At 31.0% G+C, this 21,069-nt stretch overlaps 1 protein-coding gene across 1 annotated transcript in view; it reads right to left on the reverse strand.

The window, feature by feature from the left end:
- LOC143197346 (lachesin) overlaps window positions 1-21,069 on the reverse strand; it is a 411,049-nt gene that overhangs the window by 150,815 nt on the left and 239,165 nt on the right. Inside the window, exons 3-4 of the mRNA XM_076405732.1 lie at window positions 4,343-4,550; window positions 3,567-3,725 (exon numbers count right to left, since the gene is read on the reverse strand). Coding sequence (XP_076261847.1) covers window positions 3,567-3,725; window positions 4,343-4,550 — 367 coding nt within the window. The remainder of the gene's footprint in view (window positions 1-3,566; window positions 3,726-4,342; window positions 4,551-21,069) is intronic.

The following is a 21,069-nucleotide window of genomic DNA, read 5'->3' on the forward strand; positions in this document are numbered from 1 at the left end:
AGATTTATTTATATTTCAGTATATCTATGTTATAGAACAACTTTATTTGTGGTGTTTTTATTTTAATAAAAACTGAAAATCTAAAAGTATTCCGAAACATTACAAAAAACAGTTACAAAAAAGTAGAAATATGGGAGAACTAGTCCTATGGACATAATATTAAAAGTAAAAAATATATTGTTATTTATTTGGCAATGGGAAATTGAAGTGACAATTTGAGAGAGAAAACTTCAAGATTCTGATTATTGGATATTATATTGTAGATAAAATGTTGTGTGTGAACTATGTTGATAAATATTTCGAATTAATATAAATTCACTTGCGTAACAGGTAAATTGAAAAGTCCCCGGCCTGACACATAGATGGCCCTACTAGAATTAAATCCAGTTTAGTTAGCCCTAATCCTCAAATCATGCGTGTATCAATTATTCAGCTGTCGGATCATTAGTTTGTGAATTATAACATTTTGAGTGAAACAACTTTTGTTATTGTGAAAAAAATTGGTAGAAAGGTATTTCGCGTGTGGATAAAATATTGAATTTGAAGAATTTGCTTATGCTTTTTTGAATATGCTTTTTGAAGGGAAGCAATACAATTGAAGCAAAAACTTGGCTTGATGCCGAGTTTCCGAACACTGCCCCAAGAAAATCAACCATCAAGAATTGGTATGCTAAGTTGAGAGGTGGTGAAATGAGCACCGAAGACGGTGAACACAGTTACGCCCAAAAGTGGTTGTCACCGACAAAAACATTTAAAAAATCGATAAAATGATTTTTAATGACCGTAAATTGAAATTGATTGAATAGCAAACAATCTAAAAATGTCAACTGAATGTATACATCATATCATTCACGAATATTGGGGTATGAGAAAGCTCTATGTAAAGTGGGTGTTGCGCGAGCTCACGTTTAACCAAAAACAACGACGAGTTGATAGTCGGAGTAGTGTTTGAAGATGATCAAGCGTAATAAACCTGTCCAATCAGTAAATTCCAAAAAATATATTTTATTATAGCAGGCCGGAGACTTTTCAATTGACCTGTTACAATAGTACAAGTGTCAGTGTACTAGGCTGTCGAATATTATATAACAATCTATAAATAACTATATAATATAAATATAATATAAATAACAATCTATTAATTAATGTATAATTTATTTAAATTTGATTGAAAAATTTTTTTGCAGGGTTTAAAAAATATCGAAATTCATACCTAATTGGTAATAGTGAACAAAAAAATTGCAAATGATGAGTCTGTTAGTGTTGTGCGTGTATTTTAATAATTTTGCAGTTTACTAAAATATTTTCCATCATTTTCTACAACTTTTTCGCATCTTTCTGGCAACATAACGATACCGTGTCGAAAAAACGATGTTGGTTTGGCATGTTCTTGATGTTGATGCTGTTTTAGTAGCTTGTAAAACAATATATATTGCTGGTCCAATCATATGAAAAACCAGACTTTATAGCTATCAATATTTCGCGTCGATATCGATGTGGATGGATCTTCTATGTTAATCAATAGATTATCGTGATGGATCCAATTTTTATCGCCAATTACAATACGCTACAGATGTCTCTTCATTGCTTGAAAGTGCAATTTTGAAGCTATTCGAACTGACATTTCTGGACTTTCGGTACTCCGAGAGAATAACAGTGTTCTCTTTCTTATTTGCACTTTTTACAAAATCACCACTTTTGAATCATGAAAGGGATATCTTATATTAGATACCAAACTGCACCATTTAGATATGACGGAGCCATAAATTTTTAACAGTGTTTGATGTGCTTCGGCAGCGGATTTCTTTAACTTGTATAACACCAACTTTATACAGTAAGTAATTGAATAATGTTAAATAGAATACTGCTATTTTATGTAGAGAAATGTTAATGTCCTCGAATTTAATAACTAATAAATATCACTGATTAAAATATTAGATTTAGCTTCCTTTCGTCTCCTGGCCATTCTCGTACATTTTTGTGGAAAACAATTTCCGATGCAATAACGTAACGTTAATTATACTAATTCCCGGTAATTTCTGTTTAATTTCAGCGAACTTAACATCTTTAAGAATTACGATTTATGAAATGTAAATTTAGGTCTTTTTGAGTACAATACAATACACTTTTTGGACTGTAATCTTATTATTTCCGTTAATGGAAAAATATAACATCCTAATTCAACCAGAATCATATTAATATTTAAGAAATTTTATATTCAGTGTAATTAATAATGGACAGAAATTAGAACAGGTTTCAATGCTAATATTAGGTTGCTCGATAGAATTTTTGAACACATTTTTTTGTTTGATATACTGTAAAGTCCCAGAATTTCAATACAGTTGTTGCAGTAAACTTTGATATATCGATTCCATTGTCGAAGTAAATAATTGGAATGCTACCAAATAACTTTCAGTGATTACTGTAACTCTTTTATTCATAATTTGGGGTCTGGAAACAGATCAAATATCTGTTAAAGCTAAATACCTGGAATGCCATCATTATTACAGCAGTTGGTGCTGTAGTTCTTTGATTATTAGCATGATTTTTTGAGCTATGAGTGATTGTTTTCTTTTACAAAGCAAGTTTATCCTTATATTGTGACAAGAATAAAATATTACTATTTATGTTAGTGTAAATTTGTTTTAAAAAAAAAATTGTATAAATTGTAGTATAATATATAAAGTAGTTATATCTTATACAATTTAACAACTTAAACCAAACTTGTCAATTTAAAAAAAAATAAATTATTATTATTACAATTAAATATAATTATGTTATTTTGTTAAAATGATTTACATTGTTAATTGAACTAATCAACGTTAAAATAATCAATATTTAATCTGGAATCAGAACAGCACTTCTTGAGTGTGACTTCGTGACAGTTTAAACTGTTAAAAGTTTCTCTGTTTAACTTTAGAATGCTTTTCATGGTAATGATAATTAAAGATAATTACGCGTAAAATAAATATTTTTGTATTTATTGGAATATTTAATTTATTTAATATTATTATATGGAAATAAGGATTTTACTTTTAAAGGGGATTTTACTTTTCTTCAAAAAAGCAAATGACATGTATTTCTACAATTATATCAAAGGTTCATTTGATGATACCAATACACCATAAAATGAATGGCGTTTGTCCATTGATGGTTTTAAGTACACTTTGAAGGCGTAAAAAGACATTAATTCCGATTGCCCACGAAGTAAAATCTTGGATTATCAGTTTGCATTAAAAAAAAGATATTCAACAATTGGCAAGATCCATTTAAAAACAGATTTCTTTGGACGTTCTTTGGACGAAAAATAAATATGTTCCGCTGTTTTTCTGCATGTCGCTTACGATTTCGATAAAGTTTAACACGAAACCTTGATACATAAACAAAAAGCGTCTATAGCAACAATTCTATATATCGAACAGACTCAGAAATTAAACGTTAAGTGTAGAGGCATATACTGAATTAAATTAATAAAATATTGAAGAAAAATCACGATGTGAAATTTTTTGTTGTATTAATCCATAACAAATTGTTAATATACTTTTTATTGAAACACATTTACTTACTTTTCTTGCGCCGTACTGTAATTTCTTGACTGTCTCCCCTTCTCCACATTATTTTTGGTGTCGGAAAACCCTCAGCTTTACAGGTTAAGCTGACATTTTGATTTTCCCTCACCGCTACGCTAGATGGCGTACTTAAACTGTCAATTATGTTTGGGGGCACTGAAACCAGAAAAGCGATATTTACAGTTATGTAATATGGATGATTAACTTTCAATATATATGATTACTTTTATTTTAGGTTGGATATTTTTCATATTTCTATTATGGTTTGTTTTTAATCTTCCTTCGATGACTTATTGGAAATGTGACTGTCATTTGTTGATCTTATATATTTTATATCAATTTTCAGTTATTATTTTGTTTGTTACATCATCGTATTTTATAATTTATAACTACCGTTATTGTCCAGTGGGAAAATGTGTACTCGCCTTTTTTGTGTTTGTTTACAGTCAAGATGGTAAAACTTGCCAAGGAATAATCATCTTAATCATCTCAGCTAGATAAGACCAGATGATTTTAGGAATGGTACTAAATATACATACATTATAAATAAACTGAAATACCCTATACTCAGGCATTCGAACTCACAGCGCGTTAGCAGAAAAGCCCTTTCATTAGCAACCTTCTATAGAATAATTAGTTCTATTAGTTTGAAAATAAATGATTCATACACACAAATTCTACTGAGTATTTATGTATGCTGGTTCATTAACTTTAATTATTCTATAATTTATCAAAAGAATGAAAATATAATTGATAAAAAAGATTAAACTTACCAACTACTTGCAGATATCCAACTTGGCTAATCATGGGATTTGTGTTTACTTGGCACATGTAATAACCTCTGTCTTCTTTATGAACATTGTTTACATGAAGTAGCCAAGTTTTAGCATTATCATGAGAGACGCTGAAACGTGGTATACGACTGATGACGTGACGATGGATTGTAAGAATCATTTGCCTGTCTATATGTATCCAAGCCACCTGAAACAATTAAACCGATATTAATTATGTCACATTGATTTTCTTCTTCAGTTTATATATCACCTATATCAACTATAACAACAAAAACCATATCAACCGGTAATACCAATAATACTGTAATACTGAAGGAGTATATTTTTCAAAATATATGTTTTTCAAAGGATTATCATAAAAAAAGACAACGCTGAAAATGATCCGGTACCTCGCAACAAGCATCACGGTAGTGAAAAGTTTCACGAACATACTCAGCATAAAGTTCTGCCTAGGCGTCATAGATCACGATAATAATTTGATCAAATCGCTACCCATCCACAAACCCCGGTAGCTAAACCAACTACGACAATCCCAGTCGTATCCCAGGGACTTTGTCGCCCGCAAAACTTCTCTATCCCCAACCCGAAGCGACATTAGCAAAATACCATTTGGTTCTAGCTGGTCAATCTGGAAAAAGAAAAAAAGGATCCGGTGAACTTCGTATTGCCTACATCTATCTTGCTATATGAAGAAAGATCTATGAGGTGAATTGAGCCTCCTTGCGTGCTCAACTGCAGGTGTTAGGTCCATAAAACACAGAGGAATTAGAAGTGCATTTCCCATGTATTACCTGTGAACAAGTTTAGCGTTCATTTGCCACCAGAGAGCGCGCCTGAGCGCGCCTGACAATGAGGAGCCCGAAATTTAAAACATTTTATCAATAATAATAGCAGTAATAAAAATAGCAAAAATAAAAATGCAATAAAGGTTCAAAAATATATTTTATTTAAATATACGTAAAATTTACATATTAAAAATTATTTCAAAGGATAATTCTTAGAATTTTCTATGTTTTAGTGTTTTATGTTTTTAATGTTTCTATGTTTTATGAATATGGAACATTTTATATTATCTTAAATATAACTCGGCCATAGCCAGACTACGGTACAATATATATGTTGAAGACTATTTATTTTGTAATATCTATATCTGTTTTGTTGTTGCTGTTGCTATTCTGTTCACTATTTTCATCCACCAAAACAAACAACACCTAACTGTTATAATTTTAATAATGTCTCGTTGAGAATGCTTAATACAGTTAATTATTTTGAATAATACAGGCATCGGATATGAAATATTGGACAGACCCCTTGTTAAGTTAAGTTTTGTTCAAAATCTGGGAATTAAATAGAACAGTCGAGACATCATTTACCAACTAAGTAAAAAATCTCCTGGCTTTATCAAATAACATCTAACATAATGGCGGGCTTTAACAACTTCACTGTACAACTCAATAACATATCCAATCAGTCAGTGTTGAGAAATTATATTTAACGTTTAACTCATTACTTATACTAACCGCGTTTTGACAATAGTGACTGGTAGTACTTATCAGCATTCAACATTTTTAGTCACAAAATAAATTTCCGAACACACCCAAGTATTAACATTATTACATTATATTATATCAGTATTATATAATATTATTTTATCCGATTTTAACCGATCAGTTTGAAGTCGGTGCCGAGCCCAATGTATTGTATTGTATGTATATGTATTGTATATATAAAGTTAAGTAGATCATCTTTCGCTAGATATAGAATATGGCCCCTAAGTATCGTATGCAATTTATTAGGGAATATACAATCAAATTGATATTAAAAATGGAAAGGTAAGAGTGTCGGTAGATACGTGGATATCAAGACTCAATCAAGATATATATATCAGAAAAACAGTGATCGGTATCGGATTGAATTGGGATGATATGGTGTATTGGAAAACATAAGACTATTTGTTGGAGTGATTTTTAATATGCGTGTTTGCATATTAAAACTTGTTGGTTGCAAAGCCATCTTTTCGGAGGAAGTTTAGTTATCTATTGCTTCCCAAAATATATTATCTGTAGGATTAGGTATGGCGAAATTCTTTGTTTGTACACGTCTTTTCAAATTAAATATAACAGCATTGTGGTACGGGGTGGCAACCAATTTTGGTTCAAATATGGTGACTAAGTTGCGAAATAATCAGTATTTTACGTATTAAGTTCGACAACTGTAAACAGCCATAAGTGTGTAGCGGCCTTGAGGCATGTCGAATTTTACATCGGGGAATAACGGTCTACAAAATACCCAGAAATATAATCCCAGATGTTGAACACAGGCGGGGTGCCAGCAGCGCCAACTAGAACCCGATAACGAATAGCTGGCGGCAACCCCGAGAGGTTTATCTGGGATGTTATTGAAGGGTATTTCGATTAATTCAGTGCTCAACCATCGTTTGGTTTAGACGTACCACCATCGACTGCCCAAGCCTCGTCTCCAGGTAACACCGCTGCCCTCCGTTTTATCTAATTGTATTTTTCACATTTTTTTATATAGCCAGTAAATAACGGTCACATAATGTAAACACCACTGTTTCATTTCGTTTTACCTCCATTCACCGAGCCACTTCATTTACCCTAAAAGTGTTATTAGTCATTTTCGAAATGCTTTATTCGAATATGTATTAGTGTTAGTTCAACAATTAATGTATATAAAAGAAAATAGTCATGGAGCTACTTGTGAAACACAACCATAATGATCCACGAAATTAGGCGAATGTGTGATGAAAGTTAATAAAAATAGACAAAATCGTAAAACACTGTTTAATTATTATATTAGTGTTGGACATAAAAGATATATTGTATCAACCATATAATTGAGAAAAAACTATTGTATCTTAGAGTATTTGTTATATTATATTGTAACATATTTATTTTAATATATTGTATGTTATACATTATGGATTATTATGATCTGTCACTTACCCAGTAACTGACAGACCCAAACATTGCCATGGCGCTTTTAATCAAGTTATATTTTCAGCAACTATTAATTTACTAAAAGAAAAAAAATCATATATATTCCCAATGATATACAATAATTTGTGTCCCAATTGTGACAGCAGTGTTGTACATTTAAGGTTATAGTCGAATTTGAATCAATGCATATATGCATAATTTTCATAAATGTAATAATAATTATTAGCACAAACATGTTCATAAAATGCGTTTTAGATATACCCAACTGTATAAATTCATAAATGAAAATTTGTAGTTTCTGGCTTTATCATATAATATATATATATATATATATATATATATATATATATATCTTATATATAAAAATGAATCGCAAAATATGTTCCTAAGCGCATAACTCAACAACGCCTGGACCAATTTGGCCAAATCTTTTTTTAAAATGTTCGTTGAAGTTCAGGGATGGTTTTTACGGCGAGAAAAATTAGAATTATTGCTGGAAAAACCCTAAAAATAGCCCTTTTTGTTTGAATTTGTTTCGTGTATCAGTTGACAATTCATCTGTCATCTGTCAAAAGTCATCTGTAACAGACAACTTTTTTTTTTTAAATTTGATATGACTTGAACTCAAATCCTTTTAATCCGTACGAATTGTTTTATTTATTTAAAATTTTTTATTTGTTTAAAATTTAATTCAAATTTTAAATAAATAAAACAATTCGTACGGCTTAAAAGGATTTGAGTTCAAGTCATATCAAATTTAAAAAAAAAAGTTGTCTGTTACAGATGACTTTTGACAGATGACAGATGAATTGTCAAGTGATACACGAAACAAATTCGTATATCGTGTTTTGTGCAGAGTGTTTAGTTAGTTAGTGTTTGTTTAGTTCGTGATTAGTGAAAAAATAATTTATATTTGATATGCCTCCTATAAGACGAAGCAATTTAGGTAGAAGAACCAGAAATGCTATAAACCAAGCTAATTACCGATCTAATCGTACTGCACAAGAACGTGACGACGGAAATGAACGTGAAAGAATTCGGATATCACAAACGCGTGAAGCGCGAGCGCGACATTCAACTAATAATCGCGCAAGTTTGAATCCAGCTGCTTTCAGTTACGATGTGTCAATTGACTACAGTAACTACCAATGTGTTGTTATTGGTTCTATGAACTTGGTTTGCTCACACTGTAAGGCATTAAAATACAAAAACGAAGCCAATGGATTGTGTTGCGCAAATGGTAAAGTGAAATTGATACAATTGGATCCACCACCAGAACCATTGTACTCATTGGTTTCAGGAATAGGAACAGATTCTATACACTTTTTGACACATATTCAACAATATAACAATTGCTTTCAAATGACTTCATTTGGGGCAACAAATGCAGTTCGGGAAAATTTTATGCCAACTTTCAAGGTATGTATTATAGCAGTTACTCATAATTATTTTAGCGAACAAAATTTTCTGTCACCAAAGTTAAGATGTGTTACTAATCTTCAATTTCTTAATCATTACGAAATATATCACTTAGTCATCATATTATATGGTGATTCAGTTTCAGTGACACTTTTATTATATTTTATATTTGATAGATATTAGTTAAAACTAAATATATACTTTTTAAGATCAAATATTATTTAAGTTTGATCATTGACAATCCATTAATTTATACCACACCATAATATTTTTTTTATTTACAGATACAAGGGCAAATATATCACAGAGCAGGTTCACTGTTACCAGTGTCAGATAGCGACAACAAATTCCTGCAAATTTATTTTATGGGCAATTCACCACAAGAAATTGATCTGCGTTGTGCACATAACAATTTAGTAAAAAGGTCTATTGTAGAACAATTACAAACTTTATTTCATCAACACAATCAATTGATTATATTGTTTAAAACTGCCCTGGATCTGATGCCATCCGATAATCACAAAATTGTAATCAGAGCTGATAAAACACCTGCAGGTCAACATACAAGACGTTTTAATGCACCAACTATTGATGAAGTTGCTGTCGTTGTAGTTGGAGAAAACTTGGAATCCCGTGATATTGTTTTACATCGTCGGAATGATCAATTACAATGTATAAAGGAAACACACCGCTCATATGATGCACTGCAATATCCCATTATATTTTGGCAAGGTGAAGATGGCTACGATTTCTCAATAAAAATTATAAATCCCATTACAGGTAACTAAAATATTAGTTTAGCTATGGCGATAATATCTCAGTCACTATATTACGTATTTTAATTTTATATTTGAATGTTATTAAAACAAAATCTATTTACAGGTTCTGAAACCAACAAAAAAGTCAGTTCAATGAACTATTCATACCGCCTAATGATTCGGGAAAATGAAGATAATCACATATTGAAATGTCGGCGATTATATCACAAATATGTTGTTGACATTTATGTTAAAATTGAAACGGAGAGATTAACATTCATCAGGTTGAATCAAACCAAACTCCGATCTGAAGAGTATATTCACCTTCGAGATGCGATTAATACTGATGGAAATGCACAGAATGTCGGTCGGATGACTATTCTTCCAGCAACATACATCGGAAGCCTTCGGCATATGCACGAATATGCTCAAGATACCATGTCGTATGTTCGTCATTATGGTACAGCAGATTTGTTCATCACATTTACATGCAATCCGCAATGGATAGAAATTAAGCAGGAGTTATTCCCTGGGCAATCACCCATTGATCGTCATGATATTACAGCCAGAGTCTTTAGACAAAAGTTGAAATCTTTAATGAATTTCATCGTAAAACATAATGTGTTTGGTGAGACACGCTGCTGGATGTATTCTGTGGAGTGGCAGAAACGAGGATTGCCACATGCACACATTTTGATTTGGTTGGTTGAAAAGATAAGGCCAAATGAAGTTGATGCAGTGATATCAGCTGAAATCCCTAATGTACAAGTAGATCCTGGATTGCATGAGGTAGTTATCAAAAACATGATACATGGTCCCTGTGGAACTCTTAATCAAAATTCACCGTGTATGATGGATGGTAAATGTTCAAAACGATATCCACGGACATTAATATCGGAAACAATTACTGGTAATGACGGTTATCCATTGTATCGTCGCAGATCGACAGCAGACAATGGAAAATCAACAATTGTCAAATTAAATTAACAAGATATTGAAATAGATAATCGTTGGATTGTTCCATATTCACCCATTTTATCAAAGACATTCAAAGCACACATCAACGTTGAATCTTGCCATTCAGTGAAATCGATTAAATACATTTGCAAATATGTAACCAAAGGGAGTGATATGGCTGTGATTGGAATTGGTGCAGAGAATTCTAATGATGAAGTTACCCAATACCAAATGGGCCGCTATGTCAGTAGTAATGAAGCAGTTTGGCGAATATTTTCTTTTCCTATTCATGAGAGACACCCTTCTGTTGTTCACTTAGCTGTGCATTTAGAAAATGGACAAAGAGTGTATTTTACAGCACAGAACGCAGTACAAAGAGCTGCTCAGCCACCATCTACTACATTAACCAGTTTTTTTGAGACATGCCAAAACGATGATTTCGCACAAACATTGCTATATTCTGAAATGCCAAAATATTATACCTGGAATCAATCCTCAAGGAGATTTATACGACGGAAACAAGGAAAACCAGTTCCAGGATATACAGATGTATATTCCACCGATGCGATTGGCCGGATTTATTCAGTACATCCAAGCAATGATGAATGTTTTTATTTACGACTGCTATTAGTCAATGTACGTGGCCCAACATCATTCCAACAGTTACGAACTGTTGATGGTGAATTGTGTGGATCCTACAGAGAAGCCTGTCAACGTTTGCAATTACTTGAAAATGACGCTCATTGGGATCAAACTCTCAATGATGCTGTAATATCATCACACACTCATCAAATACGAACATTGTTTTCTATAATCATATCTACATGCTTCCCATCAAACCCAATTGATTTGTGGATGAAGTACAAAGATTATATGTGTGATGATATTTTGTATCAAATACGGAATAGAATGGGAAATCCAAATATACAAATCAGTGAAGAAATTTACAATGAAGCATTGATTTCAATTGAGGACATGTGCTTGATAATGTCAAACAAACTATTAATTCAATTAGGCCTGACCGCGCCCAATCGTCCAATGCATGACGCTTTTAACCAAGAGTTGCATCGAGAAAGACTGTATGATCTCAACGCTTTGAAAGAATAAATTCAAACAAATCTTCCACTGTTAAATGAACAACAGAAGTATGTATTTGAAACTCTTATGAAAGTAACAAATGATGAAACTGGAGGGATTTATTTCTTAGATGCACCTGGTGGTACAGGAAAAACTTTTTTTATTTCATTAATATTAGCAACAATTCGCTCACAAAATAAAATTGCACTTGCACTCGCTTCGTCGGGAATCGCAGCAACTTTGCTTGAAGGTGGTCGAACAGCCCATTCAGCACTAAAATTGCCATTAAATATGCAAAGCAATGAAACTCCAACCTGCAACGTTTCGAAGAACTCTGCAATGGCAAAGGTTTTGCAGCAATGTAAATTGATTGTTTGGGATGAATGCACGATGGCACATAAAAAATCTTTGGAGGCTTTAGACAGAACCTTAAAAGATCTACGTAGCAATAATAACCGATTTGGTGGTGCAATGATTTTATTAGCAGGAGATTTTCGTCAAACATTGCCAGTGATTCCACGATCAACGCCAGCTGATGAACTCAATGCATGTCTAAAGTCCTCCAATTTGTGGAAACATGTTAAAGTACTTCATTTAAGCAAGAATATGCGTGTCGAGTTGCAAAATGACCAATCTGGAAACATATTCTCTAAACAACTCATTGACATTGGTAATGGCAAATTTCCTATAGACATGTTGACGGCTTGCTTTTGCTATGACTATAAACAAGTCCCAGGGGCAATCATTAAGTGTTTGTGGTATTAATCTAGAAAACCCATGTTTCTCACATGGTCAATTGTATGTTGCCTGTTCCCGTGTTGGAAAACCATCAGATTTGTTTATCTATGCGCCAGGTAATCAAACAAAAAACATCGTATACCACAAAGCAATATAATGATAATAATAATAATAATTATGATTCACATGATTAACAATAAAGCGATTACTTACTTTTCAATCCTTATATATGTTTTATTTAATTATTTTTTATTCACAACCCCCTATCACCAGGGTGATGGTTCTGTTCAGGAGAATTTTTTAAAATACGTAGGCACAAAAACTGCCACATTACAAATCTTTTTGACAGGACGAAGTCTGTCGGGTCAGCTAGTATATATATATATATATATATATATATATATATATATATATATATATATATATATATATACTTTTTTTTTTATAAATTGAAGAAATGTTCAAAGGATATGTTTATGTATATGTAAAAAATACCAAGAGCGCCAATTCTAAGAAATCAATTTTCTTTAGTACTGAATATGCGTAGGCTTAGAAAATTTTGAATAAAAAAGTAAACCTTTCTTTTATTTGTGAGATCGATAACGGCATATTCGTGCGTTTATTTGATGATATTTATATATCGAATGGTTCAATCCAAAGTTTTTGATGTTTATTTATATACTTTGATCAGCTTTTTATGTACATAGGATTGACTTTGTCTCTAACTGATAGCCGATTTTTTATGCAGATTATAGTAAAAGGGAACATGATATTTTGACAAAATAAACAACAAAATATTCGTTTCCTTTTATCCTTCATTGTTTTTTATTATGTTGATATATATAATATTAATATCATATGATCTGAGCTTAAGATGTATATTATAGAGAGGATGAAATTTGATTCTAATTCTTTAATTTGAATTCTCGTTTTTTATTAAAAATTATTTATGGTAATTATATATAATTAATACAATGGTAATGATCTAATTAGAAACACAAGTTTTGAGTTCTTTGTAATAAGTGAAGAAGTAATAGTCGTCTAGATTTCCATTTAATTAAATTTTAATTTCAAAATTCATTTGATCGTATTTTTGTTTCTGTAAATAATAAGAGTGTATTGACTGATATATTAACTGTACGTTATATCGATTAATTAGTTCCGTTTATATCTTTCATCGCATGGCCCAATGACAAATTCATTGTTCTTGAGGTTTTGAAATTATTTCTGAAAGCATTTTTCCTCTTTAGTTAGCATTCCCACGTTCTTGTAAAATTAATCCATGTTTCTCATCTGAACATTTTTTCTTTTGGTCTATCCATTTCAAAAGTCGAATAAAAAAGCACACAATGTGATGCTGATACAGACTCAGTGGTACATGAAGATTATATTATTAATGAATGTCCACATTATTTTTTTAATTTCAGAATTCATTTGATTGTATTTTTGTTTCTATAAATATTAATAGTTTATTGATTGATCTATTAACTGTAAGTTATATCGATGAATTAGTTCGGATTATACCTTTTATCGCATGGCCCAATGACAAATTCATCAAATGAATGACAATGACAATGACATTCATTCAAAACTCGAATAAAAAGCACACAATATGATGCTAATATAGACTGATGTCTACTATTACGGTATTTTTTAAAAATCATACATAACTGATGGCCTTCCTTTGTTGAATATGAGATATTTGATTGTACATATACTGCAACAAATATATACTCATTAGTTATTCTTATAAATCCTATACTTTATCAGATAGTATAATATAAACATTAATATTTTTGAAATATTATCAAATAAGATCGACCTGCCAATTGAAATGTTAATAATTACCAACTTAATTTAGATATTATATGAGATACATTAGATATGCTTAGTACAATATTAGTTAACAAATTAATATATTACTATTGGACTGTTTTTAGAGCAAAACAAGTGCGATCAATATATTATACAATAAATATATCTTTCTTAAATTAACATTAAATTAGAATACTTACGGGAAATTTAAGACTAACAGTTAATTAAGTACATAAGCTATAAATGTTCATGTGGTCTGTGATGCTTCATCTTCTGATTTTCTGCGCGTTGTACAGCAGATGTATTGCTTCTATTTCTTGTGATTTAGTAACCTTATTTGATGTTTTAAAGCAAGACCTTGAATAACTTCATAAACCAATTTGATTTCGGCCTCATTGTGCAGTTCTTTGTTGGTCACGTAGCGATAAGTATTGCTTATTAATCGAACAATTTTGTTTTGGAAACGTTGTGTGGCTAGACAATTTTATATTTTAGTGCAGCTCTATTTTTTGTTTCAAATAAAAAAATAGGCTTTATAATTGACTGGTAAACCAATCTCCTTGATCTTAGACCAATCTGGGAGTATCTTTCGACTAACCAGTACATTTATTTGATTTTAAGTCCGATATACTCTGATTATTGTCTTAATGTTTCCAATTTAACCTTCCATCGGGATAGATGCTGAGATATTTCGATGACTCTGAAGAATCGATTATATAATTAGGTTTTCTAATGCTAGAGCTAACCGGAATTATAATATCTGAATTTAGTAGATAATAAAATATTTTTAAGAAAAAAATTACTAAAGGGTAAAAAATATTCAAACTTAGATTTTGAACAAAAAAAATTTTTAAAATTAAATATGTACATAAGAATCTTTGTTAAAACTGAATAAAAACAACAGACTTATTTAACCACCTTATTTAACTTATCTACTACACATATTTTATATTCTACTACATACACACAGTTTAGCTTAATACCTACATAACCTATTTATCTATTTGCAAGGTTATTTTAACTACTACCAACTGATCACTTTGTAGTTTAACGCTCTAACTATTACACCATAGAAGCAGTTCTTTATTATATTTCTAGTGCTTAAAAAGCAAACAATGGCTTTTACACTGAACGACTTCCGATTTTCCGTCAGATCAGCTCAGCAATAACGTTATAACTAAATAATTATTTTAGATAAAAAATATGTTAAAACTTTGTACGCGCCTTTGAAATTTAAGAGTTTCCCTCGATTTTCCCTAGCTCCAACAGATCCCAACAATGGAACCGCCTCGGAAGAGCACTATTTCGAATAAATAAAGAATTTCGAAAATCGGTCCATAATTGACGGAGAAACCGGCGAACATACTTAAAAAAAAATACAGTCGAACATCCTCATTTTTTGAAGTCGGTTAAAAATAAATGTGAGTAGGCAATCTTAATGTCCAAAACATTTTCATTGTTGGGCAGCGTTATTTTTATGATTACTAAAGATGCGAAATGAAAGATTTTACTACATTTTAATGCGTGAGCACCAATAAAGAATTTTATTAATTTTTGATAAAATTGTTTTTACTTTTGGTAAAATTACGATATTTTCATCTCAATTAATAACTTGTAACTATATATGTGACAATTATAATCAATGATTTTTACTTATTATTTCCTGGAAGCAATTTCAGCAATATCATCTATTTTAGTTTAGTTCGGTTTATTTCCATTTAATATGATTTTGCATAAATGAAAAAAATTCTATAGGCTATTGAGATAGAAAAAAAGAATCAAATTAAATAAGTTCACAAAAAAACGAACATTTTAATCTGTCCCAAGACAAGATCTTCTTGAAAAGGTAATATATGTTTTCTTTCTGTACAAGAAAAAAAGATTCCCTTTTGATAAAAAAGGCGTCTTTAAAATCTCAATCTATCCGATTTAGAAAGGAACGATTTAAAAAGGATTCTTTGGGAGGGACATTTTAAACATCATCGTTATATACATTTAAAGCGTATGCCAAATCTTAAGTATGCAATAATAATATGGTTATTAAAGGTATTATATATATATATATATATATATATATATATATATATATATATTTATATATATATATATATATATATATATATATATATATATATATATATATATAAATATATATTTATATATATATATATATATATATATTTACATATATATATATATATATATATATATATATATATATATATATATGTATATGTACTATATATAAGATATATTTTTCTTGATATAATGAAAAATTATACGACTTTTCACGCAATTCTGTACGCGGATTTTAGAGTATCTTCAAAAAAATGAATATGCTATTCAGTCAGCCCCTGTGTAATCGATGGGAATTAGAGATAAAAGGAAATTGACAATGTCCGATGGACATAGCACTTCGAATAGAATTTTTGGATTATGATTGAAAACTCTGGAGAAAACAGGCAAATCTTATCTTCATAGTGGCCACTCAATGCCATCCTTTTTCAGAAGCAGTTTTAATTCTTTCGAAGCATTCATCATCATTAGTCCGTAGCCGGCGCTTAGTGAGAGTACCTACATCTCCAAAATTACGTTTCTGTTGGCGCTGTAGGAATTGTTTTCCTTACTAAATCATGCCAGTGTTGATGTTAGTCTTCTATTTTTCAAATAGCTGGTTGTAATCTGATCTATGTTTTTTTTAGGTGCTCACGATGTCTCCCAACCAAAGGTCGATTTCACCCCAAAAGTATACGAGGAATTCGTCACAATGTGTATATCCGGATTTGTTTACCAATTGTGCACTGAATGTTGAAGCTTCGTAGCACATTGTATTATTTAATTTCTAAAATAATCTTGGAGAGATATGTAAAATTTTCCTTTTGCATTTGAAAAATTTCATTCTTACAGATATCCGACTACAATAGCGTCCAATTCTTAGAGCCATACGAAATCAACGAAATAATGGTTTCAATGGTTGCATCTTAGTCTTGATTGCAATAATTCCTAATTTTTCACGCGCATTATGTTAGAGAAGCAAAAATTCCTGTAGCTTGGACGTCTCGGCTTATTATTTCAACTCTAGATGTCAGTTTCTTCTTCTGTCGTCCTTTGCTTTGTTCCAACCGTAGATGCTCGCTTTAGATATGTTACAGGTAGACCCATTTTGTTGAAACATCATTGTTATATTCATTAAGCTCTCGGATTTTTGCACCTAAAAGGTTCCTTAGCCTATCATTAGTATTAGTATTTCATTTTTCTGTTTAACTGTTAATATTGTTAATCAATTCAGTCATGTGACATCAAAGTTGTCCTTGATAGCTGCTGATGATACGTCGTTACATGGTTGACAGACAGATGTCTACCATTATAATCAATATTAGATAATACATGGATTATCAGTACAATTATTGTGTTTTTTTTCACCAAAACTAACTCAAATTCCACCAAAGGTGAATCCTCTTTAATCAACTTTAAAAAATACTTAATTATATAAAGGGGTACCCAGATTTGAACAATTAAATATTAGGTTATAAATTATTATAATAACAAAAGCTCTCAAGAGAACATCGGGAAATTTCATGAATGTGAATCGGTCATCTGTCTAGAGCAGCATTATTGGAAACTAAAGACAGAAATAAATAAGAATTAATAAATATTCTAAATCATGTTACTATTATTCATATTTGTCGTCTATTTAGTAGAGTAATATTTAAATATGTGGTCATATATGCATTTTTGTGTTATATTTATATTATTATATACTCCTCTAAGGTAGTATCGTTTTTCTTGTTGAAGTTACAATAAGGCAACAATTGGAATAAATATTTGTTTGAATAAATCCCATTTAAATGCAAAAATTGCACAAATTTGATATTAAAAACCACATTACTATATTTAGGAACAAGTATGATATTATTTAAAATGTTATTGTTCTTTTCGAGGAAGCCTGGTAGATTTAATCTATTAAATTCTATACATTCTGTTACAGTTTATCCATTTTGTGAAGAGGCCTTTCTGAGAAGAAAATGATTTTCTTACAAAGCAAATAAAAAGGGAAAACCAATAATCCCTTATGAGGCCGAAGTGTATTTCATTTTAGCGATTATTATACGTTATTCTGTTTGGGGTCTTGCTCTGTGGTTGTTTATTTAGGATTTTGGTCGGCTATTTCATACAGGTACAATAATACTAATCTTGCCAAATGGCTTTCCAATTATTTATCTTTTATATCTGGGTGATTTATATGTTCACTGGTTTATAGACAACTTATGGCAGATATTACCGTTCTTATTCATCTTTGGCGTTATTTTTTGACGTGCTCTTTATCACTCCCAGCTGAAGCGCATCATTAGCAACCAAATTAGTTTCTGCATGGTAAGTTTTATTGGAGGAACAAAAAAGAAGCGATATATATAACGCATCGAAATGTTAAATAAATTAATTACTAGCGCTACGAGTTTATGGCTTATATTTTCAACTGCCAACTTCATTTGACCTTTTGTTTATTTAGATAGTACATAGGTAGAAGAAATTTACAAAGAACACCACGGTTTTTATATCTTAATATTTCCAGATAAAAATAGCAGGGGCAAGTGGAGGAAACTCTAACAAAAAAGTGTTTTTTTAGAAAACTTTCCTTTCTTGACCTTGGAATTCGGAATTTAGGCTTCAAATAATACTAAAATATTACAGCGGATGAATACCTCACATACATATAATATGTATTTATCAAAAAGACATAATTTTCTTTAAAAACAGCTGCAATTCTTCGAGGTATAGATTATAGAGTGTCTGAATAGCTTTCAATCGAATTTTTCCCAATTTTTAATCAAAACACTCGTCAATTGCTTCACTGGTATTGGATATTGATATCCACTCCTCATTGTCTTTTCTAAACCTCCTTATTATGATCGAATTGTGTTGTCTGTCTGGCTATTGTGGTGGCTAGGGAAGATGTTTAATGATATTCTGATGCTGTTCAAGCCAATACTGAACCATTTTGGCTGTGTGATTGGGCATTATTATCTTGTTATATGATAGTGTTTGGCAGAATATTCATTAGTAGTAATCGGACCAGTCATATAAATGAGAGGACCACTTGAATACCACAGTATTATCGCCCAAATCACAATGCAATTTTAAGCTTCTTTTGAGGTTCTCAATATATAACACCGACCGTTCATAGAAAACAATTTAGAAGGTAATTCATCGGACCATATCCTATTCTTCCAATAATCAAGTGCCCAGCAGCTTATCCTTGGTTTCTACTATGAAATGTTTCACAATCCTCAAGTGGATCTTTTGCTGCAACATCTACTGTAGCTGTTTTTTGTTGTATGGCCACAATACCTTTTAATATTCATCGGGCTCTGTCAGTTTCGGTCATTAGTCCTCTTCACCGATGACATGTTACCATGCATGACATGTGTACACTGTCATTACCGTTTATACTGACACTCTCGCTAACGGAGCACCAACGATTTGCTATATTTCGAAGTCTGAAAGATCACATATAGCATAACAACCGTCGCAGAACAAAACGTATGATACATTGAAATTTAAGGCAATAGATTTGTCATGTAAACTGAGCAATACATACGACTCACACTATTTACACCAAATAAGTGTTGCCAACATGCAACAAGATGTACTATATTGCATAGTGTTCATTTTATTTTGTCTATTCCCTGTAGTTAGAAGCTATTAGATGCTTGAACAAGATATGCTGTGTTGATCTGAACAAGAGTTATCAGAAGGTGTTATGTCTGGTAAATGCGCTCAGTGTGACATAATTCACTTTCTTGCAATAGTATTCAACAAGATGAGTTTGCATCTGTCACTCGCTATTGATGGGCTATTTTGTATCAAAATATTTGACATCTAGTAGTAACAGTTTTATTCGGTTTAAGCAGCTTATAATATATTGCACCTTGCTGATCAAGCATAGATAATGTAGCGAGACTTTGTGTTCATGGATATTCCAGTGGCAATAACATAGTTTTTGAATGGCAAGCAGTGAAACGTGATATTGAGATGTTTTGAAATAGCATTACTAGTCAATTCGTGTAAGTTATATAAAAGTTATTTGACAGTTTGAGATGAGTTTTTGTCCAGTAGGTCTTGCATTTTTTTGTTTAGAAAAAGAAAATGAATCTTTTTATTTAATGGAAAACTAGAATTTTCTGTGGAAAAATGCCAAAATCCAGTTTCCACCATCCAGTTTGCTTTACAGTTAGGCAAGGCTATTTTTCTTGTACCAATAAATATTGATGATCAATTGATATTGATTTAAATTTATTAAACTATCCGTGAACTGAAATTTGTTATAGTGTTTCATAGAGGTAGAGTACAGTGCAATAACCATAGAGTTACAATATATACCGAAAAGTTTTTAACATTTAAAAATTATGTTCCATAAAAATATTTTGGTGTATCAAAATCAAACATATACAAACTTTATAACATGAAAACATTATATTTCTTTAACTTTATTAAACTGTGGCATTTTTCTTCTGGGAATGAGTAGCAGCCAGCCTGACGTCTTTCTTAAACTTTATTTCAGTTAATGTTCATAATTTGAATATAATTTAGCCCCACAGTATCAAGGTCCGGCACTAAAGTAAATAAAATAGGTTATCAATTTTACTACCTTTGCTTAGATAATTGACGCTATATTCAATTTCTTCCCTATCAGTCAATAATTTTCCAATACTTTGTTTTCAGTTTACTTTGTTTCAGTAAAGGCAGATAGTTGTCCTTATCATCTGAATCTTATATGTTAGATCATCTGAATACACATTAGAAATTTCAGATCCAAAATTTGAACATGAAATTTTGGGAATGTTATTAATTTCTATTTTTTAGTTGCTTCTTCAAATGTTTGTTTATTGCTCCAGATACTATAGTCTAGTTTGAGAGTTGTGCGTTCTGTTCTTTGGATTTTTCAGACTGTTTATTATACTGCTGCAAAAAGATATGTTTA

The sequence above is a fragment of the Rhynchophorus ferrugineus genome, unplaced genomic scaffold (assembly GCF_030347505.1).
Source record: "Rhynchophorus ferrugineus isolate W39M unplaced genomic scaffold, kcgeb_rfMv2 rfM5, whole genome shotgun sequence".
Lineage (NCBI taxonomy): Eukaryota > Metazoa > Arthropoda > Insecta > Coleoptera > Curculionidae > Rhynchophorus > Rhynchophorus ferrugineus.